General features: G+C 46.2%; 2 protein-coding genes across 4 annotated transcripts in view; one reads left to right on the forward strand and one right to left on the reverse strand.

The window, feature by feature from the left end:
• Positions 1–4,766, forward strand: part of LRRK1 (leucine rich repeat kinase 1) — an 80,154-nt gene extending 75,388 nt beyond the window's left edge. For all 3 annotated transcript variants that reach the window (XM_051797115.1, XM_051797113.1, XM_051797114.1), the window contains one exon: positions 273–4,766. In XM_051797115.1, coding sequence (XP_051653075.1) covers positions 273–450 — 178 coding nt within the window. In that variant the 3' untranslated portion in view covers positions 451–4,766. The remainder of the gene's footprint in view (positions 1–272) is intronic.
• Positions 4,767–5,907: 1,141 nt separating this feature from the next.
• The window catches only part of CHSY1 (chondroitin sulfate synthase 1), a 77,465-nt gene continuing 65,537 nt past the window's right edge, over positions 5,908–17,835 (reverse strand). Inside the window, exon 3 of the mRNA XM_051797119.1 lies at positions 5,908–9,407. Within this exon, the coding sequence (XP_051653079.1) occupies positions 7,815–9,407 (1,593 nt within the window). The 3' untranslated portion in view covers positions 5,908–7,814. The remainder of the gene's footprint in view (positions 9,408–17,835) is intronic.

A 17,835-nucleotide genomic window follows, 5' to 3' on the forward strand; every position in this document is an offset into this window, starting at 1 on the left:
AGGAGATTACCAGCAACTTCAAAATGCCATGGCAGACTTAAGCCCTCACCTGAATGTTTAGGTATCTGAATCCCTTTAAAAACCTCTTCCCCTATAACTTGGTTTTGCTGTGACACAGCTTCTGATCCCCCTTTGTTATGTTCTCCTTGCTCAAGGATTTGCAGCTTATGAAAAGATTGGGTAGCTGGAAGGGAAGCTCGTGAGCTGGTGCTGCACTTGCAGAGCTGCTTTTTGCCCTAATGCCCTTCCCTGCTCTCTTCTCCCTTCCCCAGGATGCTGGTGGATGCGGCTCTCGTAGCAAAGGACACGGTTGTGTGCTGCTTTGAGAACGAAAACATGGAGCGGTGCCTGGCTGTCTGGAGGGGCTGGAGTGCCAGAGACTTTGACATTTTCTACCAGGCCTACGAGGAGCTGGGAAGGCTTGAAACCTGCATGCGCAAGAGGAGGTAGTGCTGGTGGAGCTGGGACCCGAGGCTCGACGGGAGACGGAGGCGTCCTGCTCCAAGCACACCCGGACTAGGAGACACGGCCCAGAGAGGCAGGGGATGAGGGGTGATGGGGGAAGTGTGCATCTGGTTTGCTGCTAGTGAGCACTGCGGGGTTCCCGGGGCTGGAACCCCATCAGGGCTTTTGGGGAATGAAGAAACGGGTGTGAGCAGGGCAGGGATGAGCTGAGCCAGCTCTCCGCTCTCCTGCTCCATCACAGACTCCCCTGCAGAAGGTGGAGGTGGCTGCAGTTCTGCTCATGCCTCTGTTTCCAGTTTGTTCTTCCCCATTTTAAATTCCTTCCTTGCCTTCAGCATACCCTGGCTGCTGCTGCTGCTTTGATCATGTGTATGTCAGCCAGGAGAGCTCCGTTAGCTCTTCCCTGGGGGCCTGAGCACGTTCCAATCCTGGCTGCCCGCTGGCCGGCAGTGAGGGGCACGGTGGGCTGATCCACCCTGTTCCCAGGGGAATGCATCTGCTGGAAACCCTGCACTGTGGGGCTGCTTCCCGCCTCCCTGCAACTCCGTTAGAGGCTACTTCAGGTGTAGTCCCTGTGTACAGACACCCAGGTGTAGGAAGCAGTAGTAAGCTGTGGCTGGCCACTGCGTTTCTGGTTCCTAAAAGCTGTTGTGGTGCAGTGTTCCTGTGAGGGAGTCCAGAAAAACCTGCCAGGAATGCTGCACCTCGAGTGAGTGAGCTGGTTCACTGCACTGCTGCAAAGTCAACTGTCAGTGGAGCTGATGGAAAGCAAAGCCACTGGGTGTGACAGATACTTCTGGTGTAAGAGAAGGCAGCCCCGTGATGGGGAAGGTTCATAAGCTGTCTCTGCTCCACTCCTCTTTCTCTTGGGAAATGCACTCTGGAGCAGTGGGAACACAATAAGCTCAGTTTGCCTCTGTGTATCTGTGCAGCTTCCGCCCACCACAGCTTGTATTTTATCTTCATTAGTGGCCTGGGATGCTGTTTTGGCTCTGAATCCAATTGCACTTAGTTATCCCAAGCATGTACAGCAGTGTAAAAAGTGAGCCTGGCTATGCACCCTGTATAAAAGTGTACAGTTTGAATTTTGGACCTTTTTTTTTCTTTTCTAACCCAAGGAACTTGTGTGAGCATCGGCAAGGCTGGCCAAGGCCGAACGGGCAGGTTAACCCTCTGGTTCACATTTCTGTTGCAGGCTGCTAAAATATCCTTCTTCAGAAACAGAATGTATCTTAAAATAAACAGATTCCTCCAAAAATGACACTGCACTAGTGGCATTTTTTATTGGCCCCCCTTTGCCGGCCAGGTCAGGGAGATGTGCTTATCACAGTCCTCACTGTTTCATTTCAGCCTCTAAAAATAAGCCCGAGCAGGGGCCTGGCAGGGGGTTATTCCTTCAGCTGACCGAGGAGAGGCAAGAAAAGAGCTTGGGTTTATTTTGTCAACATGAGGTTTCCCTCAGCCCTGTCTGGGAGCAGCGGGAGCACATGGACGGGGCTCGGCACTGGAGGGAAGCGGATGCTCTCAAACGAGATTAACCCCCTCTACCAGCCCCAGCAGTGGGAGGGTGGTGGTGCCAGGGCAGTTAACTGCTCATCAAGGAAGCTGAGGGAGATGAACAACAGGATCTACTGGCACAGGAATTAATTGAGCCATCAGTGCTGGAGCCCCAGACCCCCCTGGCTTTGCCCCTTCTCCCAGCTGCCTCCTGCGAGCAAGGAGCCACACGCTAAAACTAAGATGATTTCTAAGGGAGGTGGGGAAAGGGGCAGCACTGGCTGCTTTGTATTCTGCTACCAAAGGGACAGAGGAAATTAGTTTTCTTTAAGCAAACTTTAAAAGGACAGGAAATATTGTGGCTATTTCAGGCTGCTGGCCTGTCCTCGGCTTACCCCGTCTGGCAGCAGTGGGATGGGAGCTCCGTCGGGATTTGGAGGCTTAACTGAGGAGGATGAGGATGGGACTGGGGATGGAGATGGGGATGAGGATGGGGACTGTGATAAAGATGAGGATGGGGCCAGGGATGGAGTTGGGGATGGAGAAGGGGATGGAGACGGGGATGAAAACGAGGAGAAGGATGGGACCAGGAATGGGGTTGGGGATAAGGATGGGGACTGGGATGAGGATGGTGCCAGGGATTGCACTGGGGTGGAACACCCATGACGTGGAACACCCAGTGATTCAGGTTCCTCAGGGCCATTATGGTCCTGCCCCACCACACAGAACCATCCTGGCTAAGCCAACACTGGCAAAGCCAACCCCAACACAGCAAACAGCCTTTATCTGCCCTTATCACAGCCCGTTTGCTTTGGAAGTTTGTTTTATCGTGGAATTATTTTAAACTGTGCCCTCTTGGTGAAAAGTCAACAAAGCACCAAGGTGTTGTTATTTGTTTGTTTTCCTGTTCTAAAACAGTCAGTGAGAGGCGGAGCAGGACCCCAGCAAAGTCCTCCCAGCACCCCCAGCCATGCAGGGGGGACCCCTGATTTCCAAGACACTCCAGTCCAGCATGCTGGAAATGTTGGAGCTGATTCAGGTCAATTAAAGTTGAGGTTTTTATTGAATTAAAGTGTGAAAGTAAACACAGCCAGCCCGGTATTTGGGCTGGTATTTTTTTGATGTTAATTCAATTTTTTTCACTTGGCTCATAAATGTGATTTAGAAGGTGATAGAGATTCCTGGGCTGGAGGAGAGCTGGGAGATGGGTTTTGGAGCTTGGAAAGGGCGTGGACACATTTCATGTGCCTGGGAAAGCGTCAGCAGCAGGTCTGAAGTGAGGAATAAAAGTGCTCCTGGCAGCAGCAGCCAGGTAAAATCCAGTAAAAGAGTTGGGAAAGGATTCCTCATGGGATGTGGCTGCACTGCTTTGCCTGGGGAGCCCAGGATGTCTCCAAACTGCCCATGCCCAGGGAGGAGGTGGCTTTTTTGGAGCTCCAATTGAGATCAAACCCCCTGAATTTGCTCCAGTCAGTGCAATAACTCACGCTGGCAGAGGGAAGACCTGGGCACAAAAACATTGATTTAAAACAGGTCCCACAGGGGCAGTGTCCCACCAGCCCAGGGATCACCATGGCCAGAGCAGAGGAGGAGCCCAGTGGGACCTGGATGCATCTGCCTCGGGCAGGGCACTGACCTGCTCCTCATTTTTAATGCCTCTGCAAGATTTTCTTTCCAAAGAGCTCCCAAGTGCTGCTGGCTGTGCAAGCAGGGTATTTTTAGCAGGTATTCATGCGAAACAGCTCAGGCCAATAATTTGCAATGTAAAGTTAGAGCTTCCACAGAAACTCAGAGTAAGCAGATTTGGGTCAGCGGGACTTTCTGCTGATTTTGGTGAAAGGAACCATCCAGCCTGGTCCAGGGAAGCTGTGCAGGCCTGGAGCTGGTCACTGAGTTTTCCAGGTAATAAATCCCACTGTGAGTAAAAAAACTTGAAATCCTTCCACAGATGGTGACTCTGCAAAGTTACAGACAAATGTTTCACCTCTTTCAGTGTCACATGGAGCACAACGGTCACTGAAACCACTGTGTGAGCACTTTCCCAGGTCTGTGCTCTCCCTGTCTCCTTTGCCTCTTTTCACCATCCCTGATCCTTGAGCAAAGAAAGCTGCTGGGAAGGAAGTGCTTCTAAAAAAGTGGTAATAAATCCAACCCCCCTCGCCAGTGTTGGCTTTAGGCCCCTTTGTTGGTCCCCCTGATGGTCACCTCAGGGGGTGACCCGTCCTGGTAACTGAGGGAGCAAAAATCCCTGAAGGGTGAGGGTGGTGATGGGTCATCCCAAGTGTTTTTCACAACACTGTCCCTGGTGGGAGGTGGCCACTCCCATGGCTCAGCAGACACAAGGGACCCCCAAGGCCCTCCAGGGCCACCAACATGCCAAGCACAAACCAACGTGGGTGAGAAACTCCCGTGAGCTCCAGGAAAGTGGGAATGGCAAAGTTTTTTCTGAGCTCTGACGGGCAAGTTCATCCTTGGCACGGGGATGTGGGACAGTGTTCACCTCCATGGGTGCTCAGAGAAGGTGAAGGGTTTAAATCCAAGTGCTGAGGGGCTGCAAAGCTCTGCTTGGGTGGGAGTTTTATTGCTGTGAGGATGCCTGTGGCCAGCACAGCATCCAACCCGGGTTACCTACACCAGAAAAATGAGGGAAAGAAGTGTCTCACATTTTTAATTGTTTTAATGAAGAAGACAAGCATCTCAATAGACAGCAATGCTCAGCACATGACTGGTCACCATGTTCTTCAGGATTTCAGGATGGAACCATCTCATTTTCTTCTACCTAGAGGCAAACCCTCTGGGGTTTCCCAGCACCAACGGGCTTCTCAGCATGAAGGAAACTTCTCTCTAAACCAAACAACTGGAGTAAATTGCAGATAAAATGTTCCAGCCCCAGAAGGGATTTTTGTGAAGGCTGGGTTAGCACCTGATCACCGATGGCTTCCACCTGTCCATCTCCTTACAACTGGGGCAGCAAATACCACTTATTTTATTATAAAATGGGTTTTATACAGTTAGACTTTATCACAGAGGGCTATAATTGGAAATTTAACTTTAAAATTGATTCCTTTTAAGCTGTGAGTCCATAAAATACATGACCAGTGTGAACAATGTGGGGCCTCAAGAGCTGCCTGCAAGCTTGGTGGAAAAGTCACTTTTAATACAGATTTGGTAACAGAATTAGAACTGCAGCAACTGAGCAAAAAAACCCCAATACCAGATGGGTGCTGGTTATTAAATGGCTTTTTCCAGTTACATACATTCTGCTTTTACCAGCTGTTATGGGCTAAAAAAAGTCCTACATAATCATAAATGTTAATAAATACAGTACCAATACAGGGCTTTTTTTCCCCCCTCTCTTTTGGTGCGGTTCTTTAGGGTTCCTATTCTTCAAGCTCTTTTCTGCAGCCACAAATACAAGTTGCTTTTTTTTCCCCTTTTCCTTGTGTGAAGAAACACTTCTGCAATCCCTAAGATTCTTGCTTTGGGACTTAGTTTTCACATAAAAAAGCCTCACGCCAATACTGAACAACTGGCAGAGCTATTAAAAATAAGTTCTCAACCCACTTCAAAATTATTTTTACTGTGTTTTGAATACACAAAACATTATGACATCATTCAGCCTTGTCACATTTGGAATCTATAGCTGCAGATATTTTCAGACAGCAAAAGTACTTTGAATCTTTTCATGAGGAAAAAGTCAAAACCAGGGGATGGCAGAGCTCAACAGCGCTGTGTGCCGAAGTCTGATGAAGAGGTTTGTTCTCCCTTTCCCCACAGCCACAGGATGTGGCATTAAGTTTATTCCAGGCCAAAACACGACATGAGAGGTCAAAACCCTTGGAAAGATGGGAGATCCTTTTACCTGGACTTCCCAAAGGTATGTCACCTCTGCGCTGTGCCTACGCCGGATGAAACGATACGGACTGACCACGTGAGCAACTCCAATTGCAAATAAAAAAAAATCTTTATTGCATCTTAGAAGCAAGTCTCAAAAAAAAAAAAAAAAAGAGAGAGAGAAGGAAAACAAAAATTCCATGCACTGAATTCATCCAAGTACCTACATCCTTGGGACTGTCACCAGAAAATGATGAATATTGTAAGACACCGACTCTACACTAGCTGCAGTTTGTACTCCACACGTGTGAACAACAGTTATTTCTTCTACTTGAATAGTAATTGCTCTGTAAGGTCCCTTCAAACATGGCAACAACCACCTAAACATCAGCTTTTCTCCATTCCTTCACTCGCCTTCACTTCCCAAAGAGCAGGCAAAGTAGAACGGAGGGCAATGAGACGAAATGGTGCTGGAGGATATGATAGAAAAATATATTGTTCACTGGTTTTTATTTTTTGTTTCTGCTGAGCAGGATATTTACAGGTAGGTAGGTCCCAAGAGATCATCTGCTCAATGACAATTTCCATACACTGTCTAAGTGTCAATGTACAGGGTTCCCTTTCTGGCTTTAAGGCACTTTATTTTGTGTATTTTTTCTTACCTTACTAGGTGTTCATTCACAGGGATCACACTTTCCTTGTATTCGGCCTCCCCATCCCCAGTTCCTCTTAGAATACCAAATAAATTCATAAGCTCACTGAAGTGATTCCAAAAATGTTAAAGAAATTCGGGGTGGGGGGAAAGAAAGATTCGTGAAAAAATATTTTAGAAAGTAATCTTTGGAGATCATTTACTATAAGTATGATGTACACTACCTTATCAGTGAGAAGATGCAATACATTCCTAATATATATATATATATTTACACACACATATATATATATATAAAATATTAAAATGACTAACAGATATTCAAGGAAAGGTCAAGAATCTAAAACAATGGATATTAAATAAATTAACGGTCTAGAAGATACAGAAAAAAATAATCCCAAAACAAAACTAGTAATCAAACGTAATAATTGTTCCCATTAACATCACGTAATTGACCGAACAAAGTCGATGCGATCGGGCGCAGGACACTCGGTGCAGAGGAGTTTTCCAAGTTATTTTCAGGAATCTTGGACTGTTCGCTGCGTGCTGCCGTTTGGCTGCAAGAGATTTCCATTTCCCAGCCTCTTCCCCTCCCACATCACACCTCAGCATTTCTTGGTCGCATCGCTCAGCTCTAGGACAGCGGCTGAGGACAATACACAGAACCCACCACGGATTCCTAAAACATTCCGTCCATATATGGACCAAATATAAACCACAACAATTTCTACAGGGACTAACCGGATCGCGGGTTGTGCTTACTTCCTTCCCTCCCTTGGAGTTGCCTGCCCATAGTAAGTGGAAGTGTATTTTTAAACTGAAATAATCAGGAAATAATTAGGAAAAACCCCCTCGTGCGATTACCACCCTTGTCATCGCCACGGCGGTTTGGTTTGGTCTAACACAAACTGAAAATTCATGGCTATGCTGAACCAAAGGAGCAGAATCTTTGCACGGCAGCAGTCACACCAAAACATTTAGACACACAGCGTTTTGTCACTTGGCTTTGCACGCTCAGGTCCCAATTTACAGAATCCCAGCAGCGAAGACGGCAGGAAACAATCTTTTGTTCATAAGGAAATTCTAATTCAAGTCAGATTTCCGCTGATTGGTCAGATAACTCTTAAACAATTATTTTGTTTTGTCTGAAGGCAAATATTGATCACAGTTTTGTTCAAAACCAAAAACACGACAACAAAAAAAACCCAAGGGCCTTGTTCTTCTCGAAACGAGCGCTTTGTAAGAAAACAACGATGATTTCTAAAATATATCCTGTGTGGTCTTTTAAAAGTGAATTATCAAAAAACATTTTCCCAAAAATAAATTAGATAATTAAAAAAAAAGTCTTTTCCAGCATAGCTGGACATTAGGCTGTCCTCACTGAGCCATTAGTATTGCTGCTTTTCCCAAAATTTGGGTCATTTTTTTCAAACCATATTTCAGCCAGCTGTTGTGTGGACCCATAAGTTGAAGCTTTGGACCCCAAGCACATTTTATATTGTTTTGGATCAAGATTAGGGTCACAAAAAACAGGGTGATGCACATGGACTACTCCAATTTCTTGGCTTCGGAAAATTTTTAAGCCAGATTGAATGACTTTGTTAAATAGATCTACATCTTCAAGGCCCCAACCTTGGATGGAGACATCAAAGCCACCTGCTTGAAGAAGATCACCTTTGTAAATACAGGTGATACCAAAGCCATAGTTCCTCCAGAAACCTGTTTTCTGGGTGAAGGCAAAATGATTGTCACTAGGAACCTTTCCACTATAAACAATCTTTGGATCATACTGGCTAAAAATGATGGGAAAATACACTTGTTGACCCAAAACTGTATTGGCTCTACACCGCTGGAGGAATTCTGCAGTAAACACTAAGTCAACATCACAGAAGAAAAGTAAAGACTCGTTCTGGAACTGAGAAGATCCGACTTCCAGAGCCAGCGCCCTCGAGAACTCCCCCGACACGGGAAGAACCTGCATGTCAGCCTTGGGGTACTTGGAGCGGTACTCCCTCATCAGATCGATCTGCTTCGCTCTGTCAGGGTTGGAGTTGGAGTTGAAAATCAGGACAACCAGCTTGACATTCTGGTTTGGAATGAGGCACGTCTTTTCAAAATTCCCCATGAACCTTGCAAACATGTCAAAACGCCCAGAGAGAGGAATCAGGATGTTGATCTTCTTGTCTTTGAGCTCCTTCCTCTCTGCTTTGGATCTGCTGAGCTGGAAGGGAACGAACATCTTCAGCGAGTTGGAGAGGAAAGACAAGGATCCAGAATCCTGGTTGATTTTGCTGGCCAGCTCTTTGGCGTCCATCTCTTCGTGCTCCATGAACTGGATCTTGCTGAACGTCTGCTGCAGGTACGCGTGCCTCCGGACAGGGACCGTCATCTTCTTCCCCTTGTGCTTCTTGTACAGGAGCAACAAGTCCAGAACGTACTCTGCTCCGTACATGGGGTTCACCCTGCGATAGCCATACTGTATTTCCTTGAAATCTATGATCCTCCCCCGGGTCTTAGCGTTGGCATTGATCATTTCCATGACCTGCATAACGATGTCATCCAACGCTTCACGCTGAGATGAGTCCATTCCTCTCCGCGGGGGCTGCCCGTCGGCACCTGAATACAAATATTTTCCTGTAAGAAACTCCCATTCCAAGATCTCTTCCCGGTGGCGGGGCTGGAATCGCATGAAGGAGGGCGGCATCCCCAGCTGCAGGTCTTCTTTGTGGATTTCAGTGTTGCTGTATTTGCTCATCAGGACGATCTCCCGGTGCAGCTGCACAGTCCGGTGGCGCAGCTCCGCTATCTTGCGGCTCAATATGTAGCTGTGAAGCCTGTACTGGTACGGGGGGTTCTTATTGGGGTGCAGTGTTATAGCTCGGTGTATTTTGCTGTTCCTCAGGTCTCGGATGTAGCCCTTTTTGTTCTTCTCGTAATTCTCATAGAACAGCTGCTGCATCTAGAAGAGAGAGAGGAAAAATTACAGTCCCGGCAGTGCGGTCCCTGTGAAAGTCAGCCCACGCAACCCCGCTGGGAGAGAATTCCTCCTCGCTTGCAGGGCCAGAAGGCTTTCTGAGTAAGCTGTTCTTGGGTTTAGGCACAGGTTGTAGCAATACCAGCTGCTACTCAAGGAAATTAAGAGGATTATTCATTGTAAACTGGTGAAAGAAACATCTATCATGGATTTGGGATTAGTACAGCCCATTCTAGAGATATCACCATCGGGCAAACAACTGAGCAGTAAGTCAACTGTAAGCTCATTTTTTCACAACAACACACCATCACCAGGAAAAAACACCATGAAGTGTTCACTACAAAACTCTTAACTATTTGTCTGCCTCCCATTGTTTTAATAATAATAATAATAATAAAGAACAATAAAAAAAAAATCCGGGGTTAGGCATTCAAAATCCAGGTTGCTGAATGTTTTAGTCAAGATGCCAAATACATTATTTCAAGTGCTGCAATGCGAGGTTACAGCTGTCATTTTAAAATGTCAGTAAAGTGTACCTGAGATTCCTAGAGTTCCAGAAGGCAGGTAATACAGGATGCATGTGTACACTACGATAAAAACATCTTATGGAAACTGCTATTTCAAAACAAGAAGACAGAGACCTGAGATTAGATTTACAAGCCTTAGGAAAGCAGACAAACCAGCTCTCCTGTTTTCAGTAGCACAGGCAGTAGCTGATAGCATGAAAGAGAAATCACGATGATAATGTGGAAAATAAGCTGAAAAAAAAAAGAAAGACAAGAGAAAAAAGCCCTAGAGGCCAAAGGTATATACCAGCTTAGGTAAAGGAAATTTAAAAAGATCATGATTCTATGTCACAGCACAAACATCATCAACCTGCCAGAGGAGCTGGCACTGCACCTTCATTCAATATTGGACCCAATCGATGTTGCTGCCAGTAGAATTTGCTACAGGTAACACAGTCAATAAACCACAGAGGACTGTAAAGGGCTGTAAAGATTAGCAAAGAGCTAAACTGAAAACAAAAACCAGCGAGAATGGCTCAAATATGACGGCAATTAACCCGAGCACTAAAGGGAAAATCACCGGAACAGAAACCCTCCCTTTACCAGCTGCTCAGAGGCAGTGCAAGGCCTGTTTTATTAGGCCTTCGGTTGCATTTTTCCCATTATTGTGGACAGACACTGAAGCTAGGAATAAACCTACACCTGGATTTAATTGCTGCTATCTTAACACACCAGCTGTGTGCACGCTGAAAGCTGCCACTCGGCGCATTGCTGCCGACAGCTCGGGAGCAAGCTGTGCCTACTGGAAGCGTGGATTTTAATCTGAACAAATGTAATTCATTGCAAAGGAGGGAGGGAGGAATTTCAGCCAGATTGAGAAAGAAAGGACATTTATTTCATGGGTCACCCACAGCCCCCCACCCCTTCTTTCCTGCTCAAGTTCACCTTCTTCCCGCTCTCCCCCAAGTGATCCCTGCTGCGTGCCTGCTGTCTGGGAGCAATCCAGGCCAGAGGATAGATGGATCTGTACAGCAATGCAGCCAAAGGAGAACATCTTGGCCATGGCCTCTTGGCAGGCCCCAGATGAGCTGCCTGTCGAGATGCATAATATCCCTTTAGAAGTCATGCAAGATTTAAAAGCGCTCTACGGGCAGAGGTCGCCTGGTCTAATCCTACGTTCAGCAGAGTTATCCAAACGAAGCATGTTTTTCCACTCACCCAAAGATGTTCTTCATTTCTATCCCCATATTGTTTCCTCTACTAATAACACTTTATTTTTTGGTCACTTTGAACCTCGCTGTTCCTGTGAAGGGCTCTAGGAGACCTCAAATCACACCCACTTAGGGTCAGTCCTGTGAGCACAATTTATTACAGTGGAGAGCTCACACGGGAAGAACAAGATCAGCCCAACACTGCAGGACCCACATGGATATTTTACTGACTCCACTGATCTATCCTCTCTCGAGCTACATATATAAATAATGAGAAGCACTAAATGCATATGGCAATAATTTTACTGACCTTTTAACTACAACTAAAGGCAGAGGTTTTCCCAGGAGTATTGTGACATTAGATAAAAGTTCTTAAATCACGTCACTATCTGATTTCCATTATTTAAAGGAAAATTGACAATAGGACTTAATTTCAAATCTTGTTTTGAATTTATAAGAAAACAAAATCAAGACCACGCAGTCTGAATGCATTTACTCCAAAATTGCTACCTAGGGCATTCTGAATTAGCTACAGGAGGAAACCATGAGAAGCAGAAAGACTTTTAGATTACACAACGAAGTTTTAATAGAATACCGATGGGTAGGAAAATGTTATGAAACTTCCCAATGGAAGTAAAGATAGGAACCTCTAGCAAATGGCCCTAAATAAAGTTAAGAGGCATACTTTGAAACTGTGCCTTGCCCCTCAGGAGTCACTTTTTAGGTACACTGGTTAACTTTGGAACTTCTAATACTACATCTTGCCTCTTCCAAAAACTACCTTGCTTCAAAAACGGAACCGAAAATAAAACATATCTCAGCAAGACTTTACTGGTGCTTCAACACAGAGCAATTTACAACCGAAGCACCTATCAACAGCCACCTTGCTCCAGCCAAAAAGGTGACAACTGCCCAAACCCTGCACTCCAGCCAGTCCTGCAGAGCAGTTAATGAGAGGCACCACAGTAGCCAGGTTTCTACATAATCCTATTTTTCACAAGAATGCCTTGCAAGGCTGGCACGTTCAATATTTTTCCTGTGAAGTCTCTCCCTCTCCTAGTCCAGTGTCCCTCTTGTCTCCCTTCATTCTGCAAGCTGCAGTGGGCACGGGATGTGCCAGCTTCCTGCAGCTCCAATCGCCCATCTGGGAGCCAAGGTACACTGTCAGGAAACACAAAGAGTATTGGAAGGGGTTAATAAATTCCCTGTGGAGAGTACAAGGACTCACAAACTATTTTTTCACAGCAGCATGAAGTGTTGTACACAAAGTCTGAGTGGCCAGAGGCCAATGGAGCAATTTAACCCTTCCTGGGCCGAGGCGCCCGTGGACACTGACCCAGGGCCACAGAAGCCCTGGGATGCCCATAGGCTTTTCTGCACAATAAGAAGTGGTTGTATTTTCTCACCCACATCTACAAACTTGGAGGAAATGAGCAGTTCCCTCCATGCTGTTTGACAGCTCCTCACCAACATCAACTAGCTCAAATCACTAAGACAGTACTAACATTGGGTTCAATGACTAACAAGGGCAATGCCCAACTATCACAAATCACTGCTAACATAATTTCTACCTTATGTGGGTCCAAAACTCTATGCTAAATACTACCTATTAGCACACACCAACTTCCAATTCCACACAATACTGGAAAGCCATAAGGAAGACAAAAAAAAATCATAATTAACTCTTGTGTACATCATTAATAGCGGGGTGCAGGAAGGCCACAGAAAAAGTAATACCTATAATTTATTTGCTCCTCCCATGTAGCAGCCACTAAACACATACGTGGGGAGCGACACAAGCCCAGCACACGCACGTCTCCAACAGACATTACGTGCAAACCTCCCCATGCCTGTTACCAGAGCCCTGAGAGCTGAACTCCTGCAAACTCTTCTTTTAGTGAAACAGGTTCCTCTATGATTCTTTTCAGAAAAAGAACCTTTCATGGATATTAATTTTGCAATGATTATATTCTAAGCATGCTTTATTCTAGTGCGGAGCACTGAGAGTGTAGGGATACAAAGAAGAGCTACTCTTTATTGACCACTATTTACTCTAGACCTGTTGAAGCCTTAAAAACCCTAATGTTCCCCAAACCATTAGAGACTGAATGTTTAAACTGTGGTACAGCTGTTGTGGGCACTGCTGGCTCGTGTCCAAAAGACCAACTGAAAGGAGAGAGTGTTATGTTCTTCGTTTTAAATGAAGAAGTCTTTTGCAGGCCAAAAAAAAGTGTACTGGAGAAAATGGACTTTAAAAATAAGACCAGTTTATGCAGAAACTGGCCTGCAGCCATGGATTAGCCCCCGAGGGCTTTCTCTCACAGCTCCAGATTGTACTACCAAAGCCCAGAGAACACAGCCCCACAAGTCTCATGAAAAGCAATCATGGACAGGACATGTTGTATGGCAGGTTTCGAAATGCCCAAGATGGGCTTTAACTACAAAGGCAAGCTAATTAAAATATGGTTAATGTCATCTAGTGCCGAGCACCTCTGTCTGGAGGGGATGAGCATGTGGTCCCTCTCCACAGCCAGTTTGGAGCTGTCCTCCTACGGGAGTAACACCGGTGCTGGGACAGCCCTGCCCCTGTCCATAGCTCTGCAGCCCAAAGTAGGCAAGATGCTCACCCCTATCTTCTCCTTGCTCCTCCTTCCACAGATGCAGCAGAGGTGGTGTATTGGGGGCAGGTCCTGTTGGCTGGTTGAAGTGCAACCACTTCCCAAGGAATTTCATGAAATACTTGTAGCTGCACTCACGCAGCTTTGGCACTTTGCAGTTATTAATCACAACAGATCATTATTTCCTGGTTTTTATGTCATCAATAAGGGAAGGAACAGTGGGGTTTTGTTTACTGGTGACATCCCTGTGGTGGAGGGGGAGACTGTAGAGACCCTCTGGATACAGCTCTGGGTATTCAAGGTTCTCTCTGTTTAAGTCCTGATACTTTATGTGTGATCCCACAGCTAAACACTGACATGACTGAAGCCACTCCTTCAGAGAGTTATTATGGTGGAGACAAACACAGGGAAGTAATGGATAAACACTCATTTCCACTGAACTTGGCCACTCGTTCATGCCTGTAACCTCCCCAGTTGCCATTACAGGAAAGGATGCAGGAAACGCCACTCGGCGCTGGGAGATCAGACTTCCCTCTCAGCTGGCAAGTGAAGCCCTGAACTCTGGAGCACGATTAAACGATGTGATTCCTCAGACAAGTTACTTCTCACACAACATCCATCATGTGCTGCTGGTTCACATTTGCTTTGTTTCATGAAGAGGGGCAAGAAAATCATCCCGAGCAGCCAGTACTCAAAATTTCCATGGCAGATTACTAGGGAAGCAGAGGCAGATCCAGCTGTGACCTCTGGGTGCAATAACTCCAGGCATGCTCTGAAGCAAGAAGTTTATTTTGTACAGCACAAATGCCTCTTCTTATATGATCCTAAGTGAAGCAGTGCTGGTCTCGCTCAAGAGCCTCGCAGTGCCTTCTGCACAGCTCTCCTCTCCTAAGTATTCCAGAAAGGAAGCCAAGCACTAAGGCAAGTTTCAAGCACAGCAAACTCAAGGTCATTGAATTCCCAAGGAATCTGTGAATTAAGAGAGTTACTGCTGGAGTTCAAGCTTTTGTGAACCATACCAAGTAGCTGTTTAATTAAACAACTGTTCTTCTCCCAATCCTTTCTTGTTTAAGCAAGTAGAAGAGCTTAAAAATTACTTATTCATTTACAGTTTCTCAAACCAAGTAGCCTTTAAAGTATTTCCAGCTTGGCAACAGAAAGAAGAAAACCTGCAAAAATGAATGGGTTTTCAAAACTGGCATCGAGTACCTCGCCTCTGACCCTGAGCTTGACGATCTCATTACCCAAAACTTACACGTGGGAGCAGTCCAAGGCACTTGGGAACTGAGATCCTCCAGCTAGGAAGCAGAGAACTTCTCTCCTCCTGGCCCTGCATTAAACTGAGCTTCATCCTCCTGGTCTAGATGAAGATACAGAAACCAGATAAAACAGAATGTGCCAGTTTAGGATATTTGGATTTAACTGTGCAAACCCTAAGAAAGCTGGATGTGATGGCAAGGTCTTCTTCCAAAAGGTTCTGATTTTGAAAGAAACAAAAACAAATAAAACACCACTAAATATTAACAAATGTTCTGTGCTATGGCTATTAAGAAATCAGAACATCGTAGGTGCTAATGACTAATTGTCATTGTGATTGCCTGAGAAATGATTCTCAAAAGCTGTTTCTAGCATAATTTCCAAATTACGAGTTCTGGTGCAAACTGCTGTGCTGCACAAGGCTCGCCCCTTGCTCAAGGCTTTGACCCATGGGGCAAATGATTCAGCTTTCCCTCCTCAGCCTCTGTCCCAGATCCAAACAAAACCAGGGATACAGTGACTCGCCGCTGATTTGTTCTTTTAAGGGCCAGACTCAGGGATGATGCCAAATTACTTGCCCACCCAATATACTGTCTCAGGATTTCTTTTCCTTGCTGTCAACTCCACACTTTTACTCTGCAGTACAGGCAGAGTACAAGAAAACTTGGTTTTCATTATGAATTTCAACAGGCCCATGAAAGACAGAGCCACAGTCTTGGAAGTCTGTATCTGCTCTTTCTCACGAAAAGTGTTAAGATTCCAGAGGAGCAGCACATGACCCTTGGAGGGGAGTTTCTTGGAGATGATGAGCAGAAAGCTTCTGGCACCCTGGTCAATATTTTTTTGGATGCTAAAAGCAGAGTTACAGGGTTGCAGTCTCCTCTGAGCAGGGACTACAGAAGAGAAGACCCCTCCTGGACTGCTGTGTGATTTTCCACCATGTGTTTTCAAGAAGCAGTAATGTAATCATTTAGAAATACTTCTGTTCATGGAATTCAAAGATTCTTATTTGGGAGCTACTTTCCATATCCAGTGGTTTTGTAGGAGTTGAGAGCCATGATGGATGATGAGCCTCTTTGGTCCACTTGGCAAGGCCACCACAAGCTGCTGCTTTACAAGAAACCCTCTGCTTGGAGAAACTTCAGCTGCAGCCCAGGCATCCACTCACCACCTCAACATCAGAAATCAAGCCAGAGCAGTGCAGCCTCTCTGCCAGACTGCATGGGGACAGCAGTGATCCTGCACCACACCCCAGGTCTCCAGGTCTCTGCCAACACCAGGTTCAGCAGGAAGCTTGGGGGAAGGATTGGTTCCAGTGGGTCTGTCTCCAGGATCCATCCCTTTCAGCCTTGCCCACATGTGCCCACCAGCACAGCTTCCTTCAGCTGCAGGATGTTTCAGGAACCTCCATCCCCGAGGAGGAACGTGGAGCCATGGAGAACATGGAGACAATGTCACAGGAACAGAACTGAAGGACAGGACTGGAACAGTCACATCAGCGCAAAGCTCTGAATCTCTCTTGAGCCTTCACAGGAGATTACTGTGAATTTAATTAGGCAAAGATTCAGCCTCACAATAGCAACTACTGCAGCTCTTCCCTGAGTGTAAAAAGGTGGGGGTGTATTTTAAAACACAGACTCATTTTCAAGACGTTCATCACTTCCGGCTTAAGCAGAACCATTTTAGAAGAGGAGGGACACAGCCCCCTTTTTCATGGCAACAGGCCATGCTTGCTGTTTCTGATTCCTTGAAAAGACTTGGGTCAGGAATATATCTTTTGGAAAGGGGCGAGAGGGGAGCTGGGAATGCTGAATAAAGTCCCGAAGACAAGGCCAACTGCTGAACAGCCTGTGTCAAAGCTGCAGCCCTTCAAACCTGTGGTGCCAGGACAGCCTTGAAGTGACAGAGCCTCTTCCACAATGGCATTTATAAATCCATTTGCTTTATGTTTTCCTAATAACTGATGGTAAAAGCGCTTTTTTTTTTTGCCAGTTGCATTAGTATCAGCTAATTAAAATTGACAGAAAATTGGAAATATTTAGGATTTCTAATTTCTCTGCTAGTGAACCCTCCTCTCAGCTGCCACAACAGCCGCTCCGTGGGGGCTGCTGTGTTGTGCCTCTGCCAGGCAAGCAGTTGGAAGAAGGGATGTTGTTTAGGATTCACTCTTGAAACCTTAGCCCTTTCCAAACTGGTGGTGGCCTGTCCCTAGGAGGTGGCAGCTGCACACCACTTCTTGCTGGCGAGGGTATCTGAAACACAGAGCAAGCCAGCACTTAAATACACTCTGAGAGTGGGCTCATTCTGCCTACTTGGCCTCGCTGGATCACACTCAGCTCTGTTTGTGTCTCATTGGTGACACCTGGTTTGGCACAGCACAAGGGATAAGGTGATGGTGAATTTCTGCAGTGTCAACTGGATGGCACAGCCATCTCTCCTCCACGCCTGGATTTCAATGAGTGCTCCAACATGGTGCTCTCTAACTGCTTTTTCCAGGGTCATGCTGAAGACATCCTTTGTTGGCCATTGCTGAAGGCTGCCCTGCTCCCAGCAGGAGGGGATTTGGCAGCATGAGGCAAGGCTGGGTTTCCTGCCCAGGTCCAGCCTCAGCAGGACACCCCTCCAAGGCACCCAGCAATGAAATGGGAACTTACTCCATGATCCTCTGGCTGGTTCTCCTAAATCAAGCTGGATTTAAAAGAATATCTATCTCCTTTTATTCCCGTTGGTAGGAAATCAGAACAAGCTATGGAGTTCCTTACAAACTCCCACAGAGCTGGTGCCCAACAGTTTGTGACGCAGGCAGATGGTTTTCCGCCTC

This window comes from Manacus candei, unplaced genomic scaffold (genome assembly GCF_025592945.1).
Source record: "Manacus candei isolate 608988 ecotype Guabito, Panama unplaced genomic scaffold, ASM2559294v1 h1tg000046l, whole genome shotgun sequence".
Classification (NCBI taxonomy): Eukaryota; Metazoa; Chordata; class Aves; order Passeriformes; family Pipridae; genus Manacus; species Manacus candei.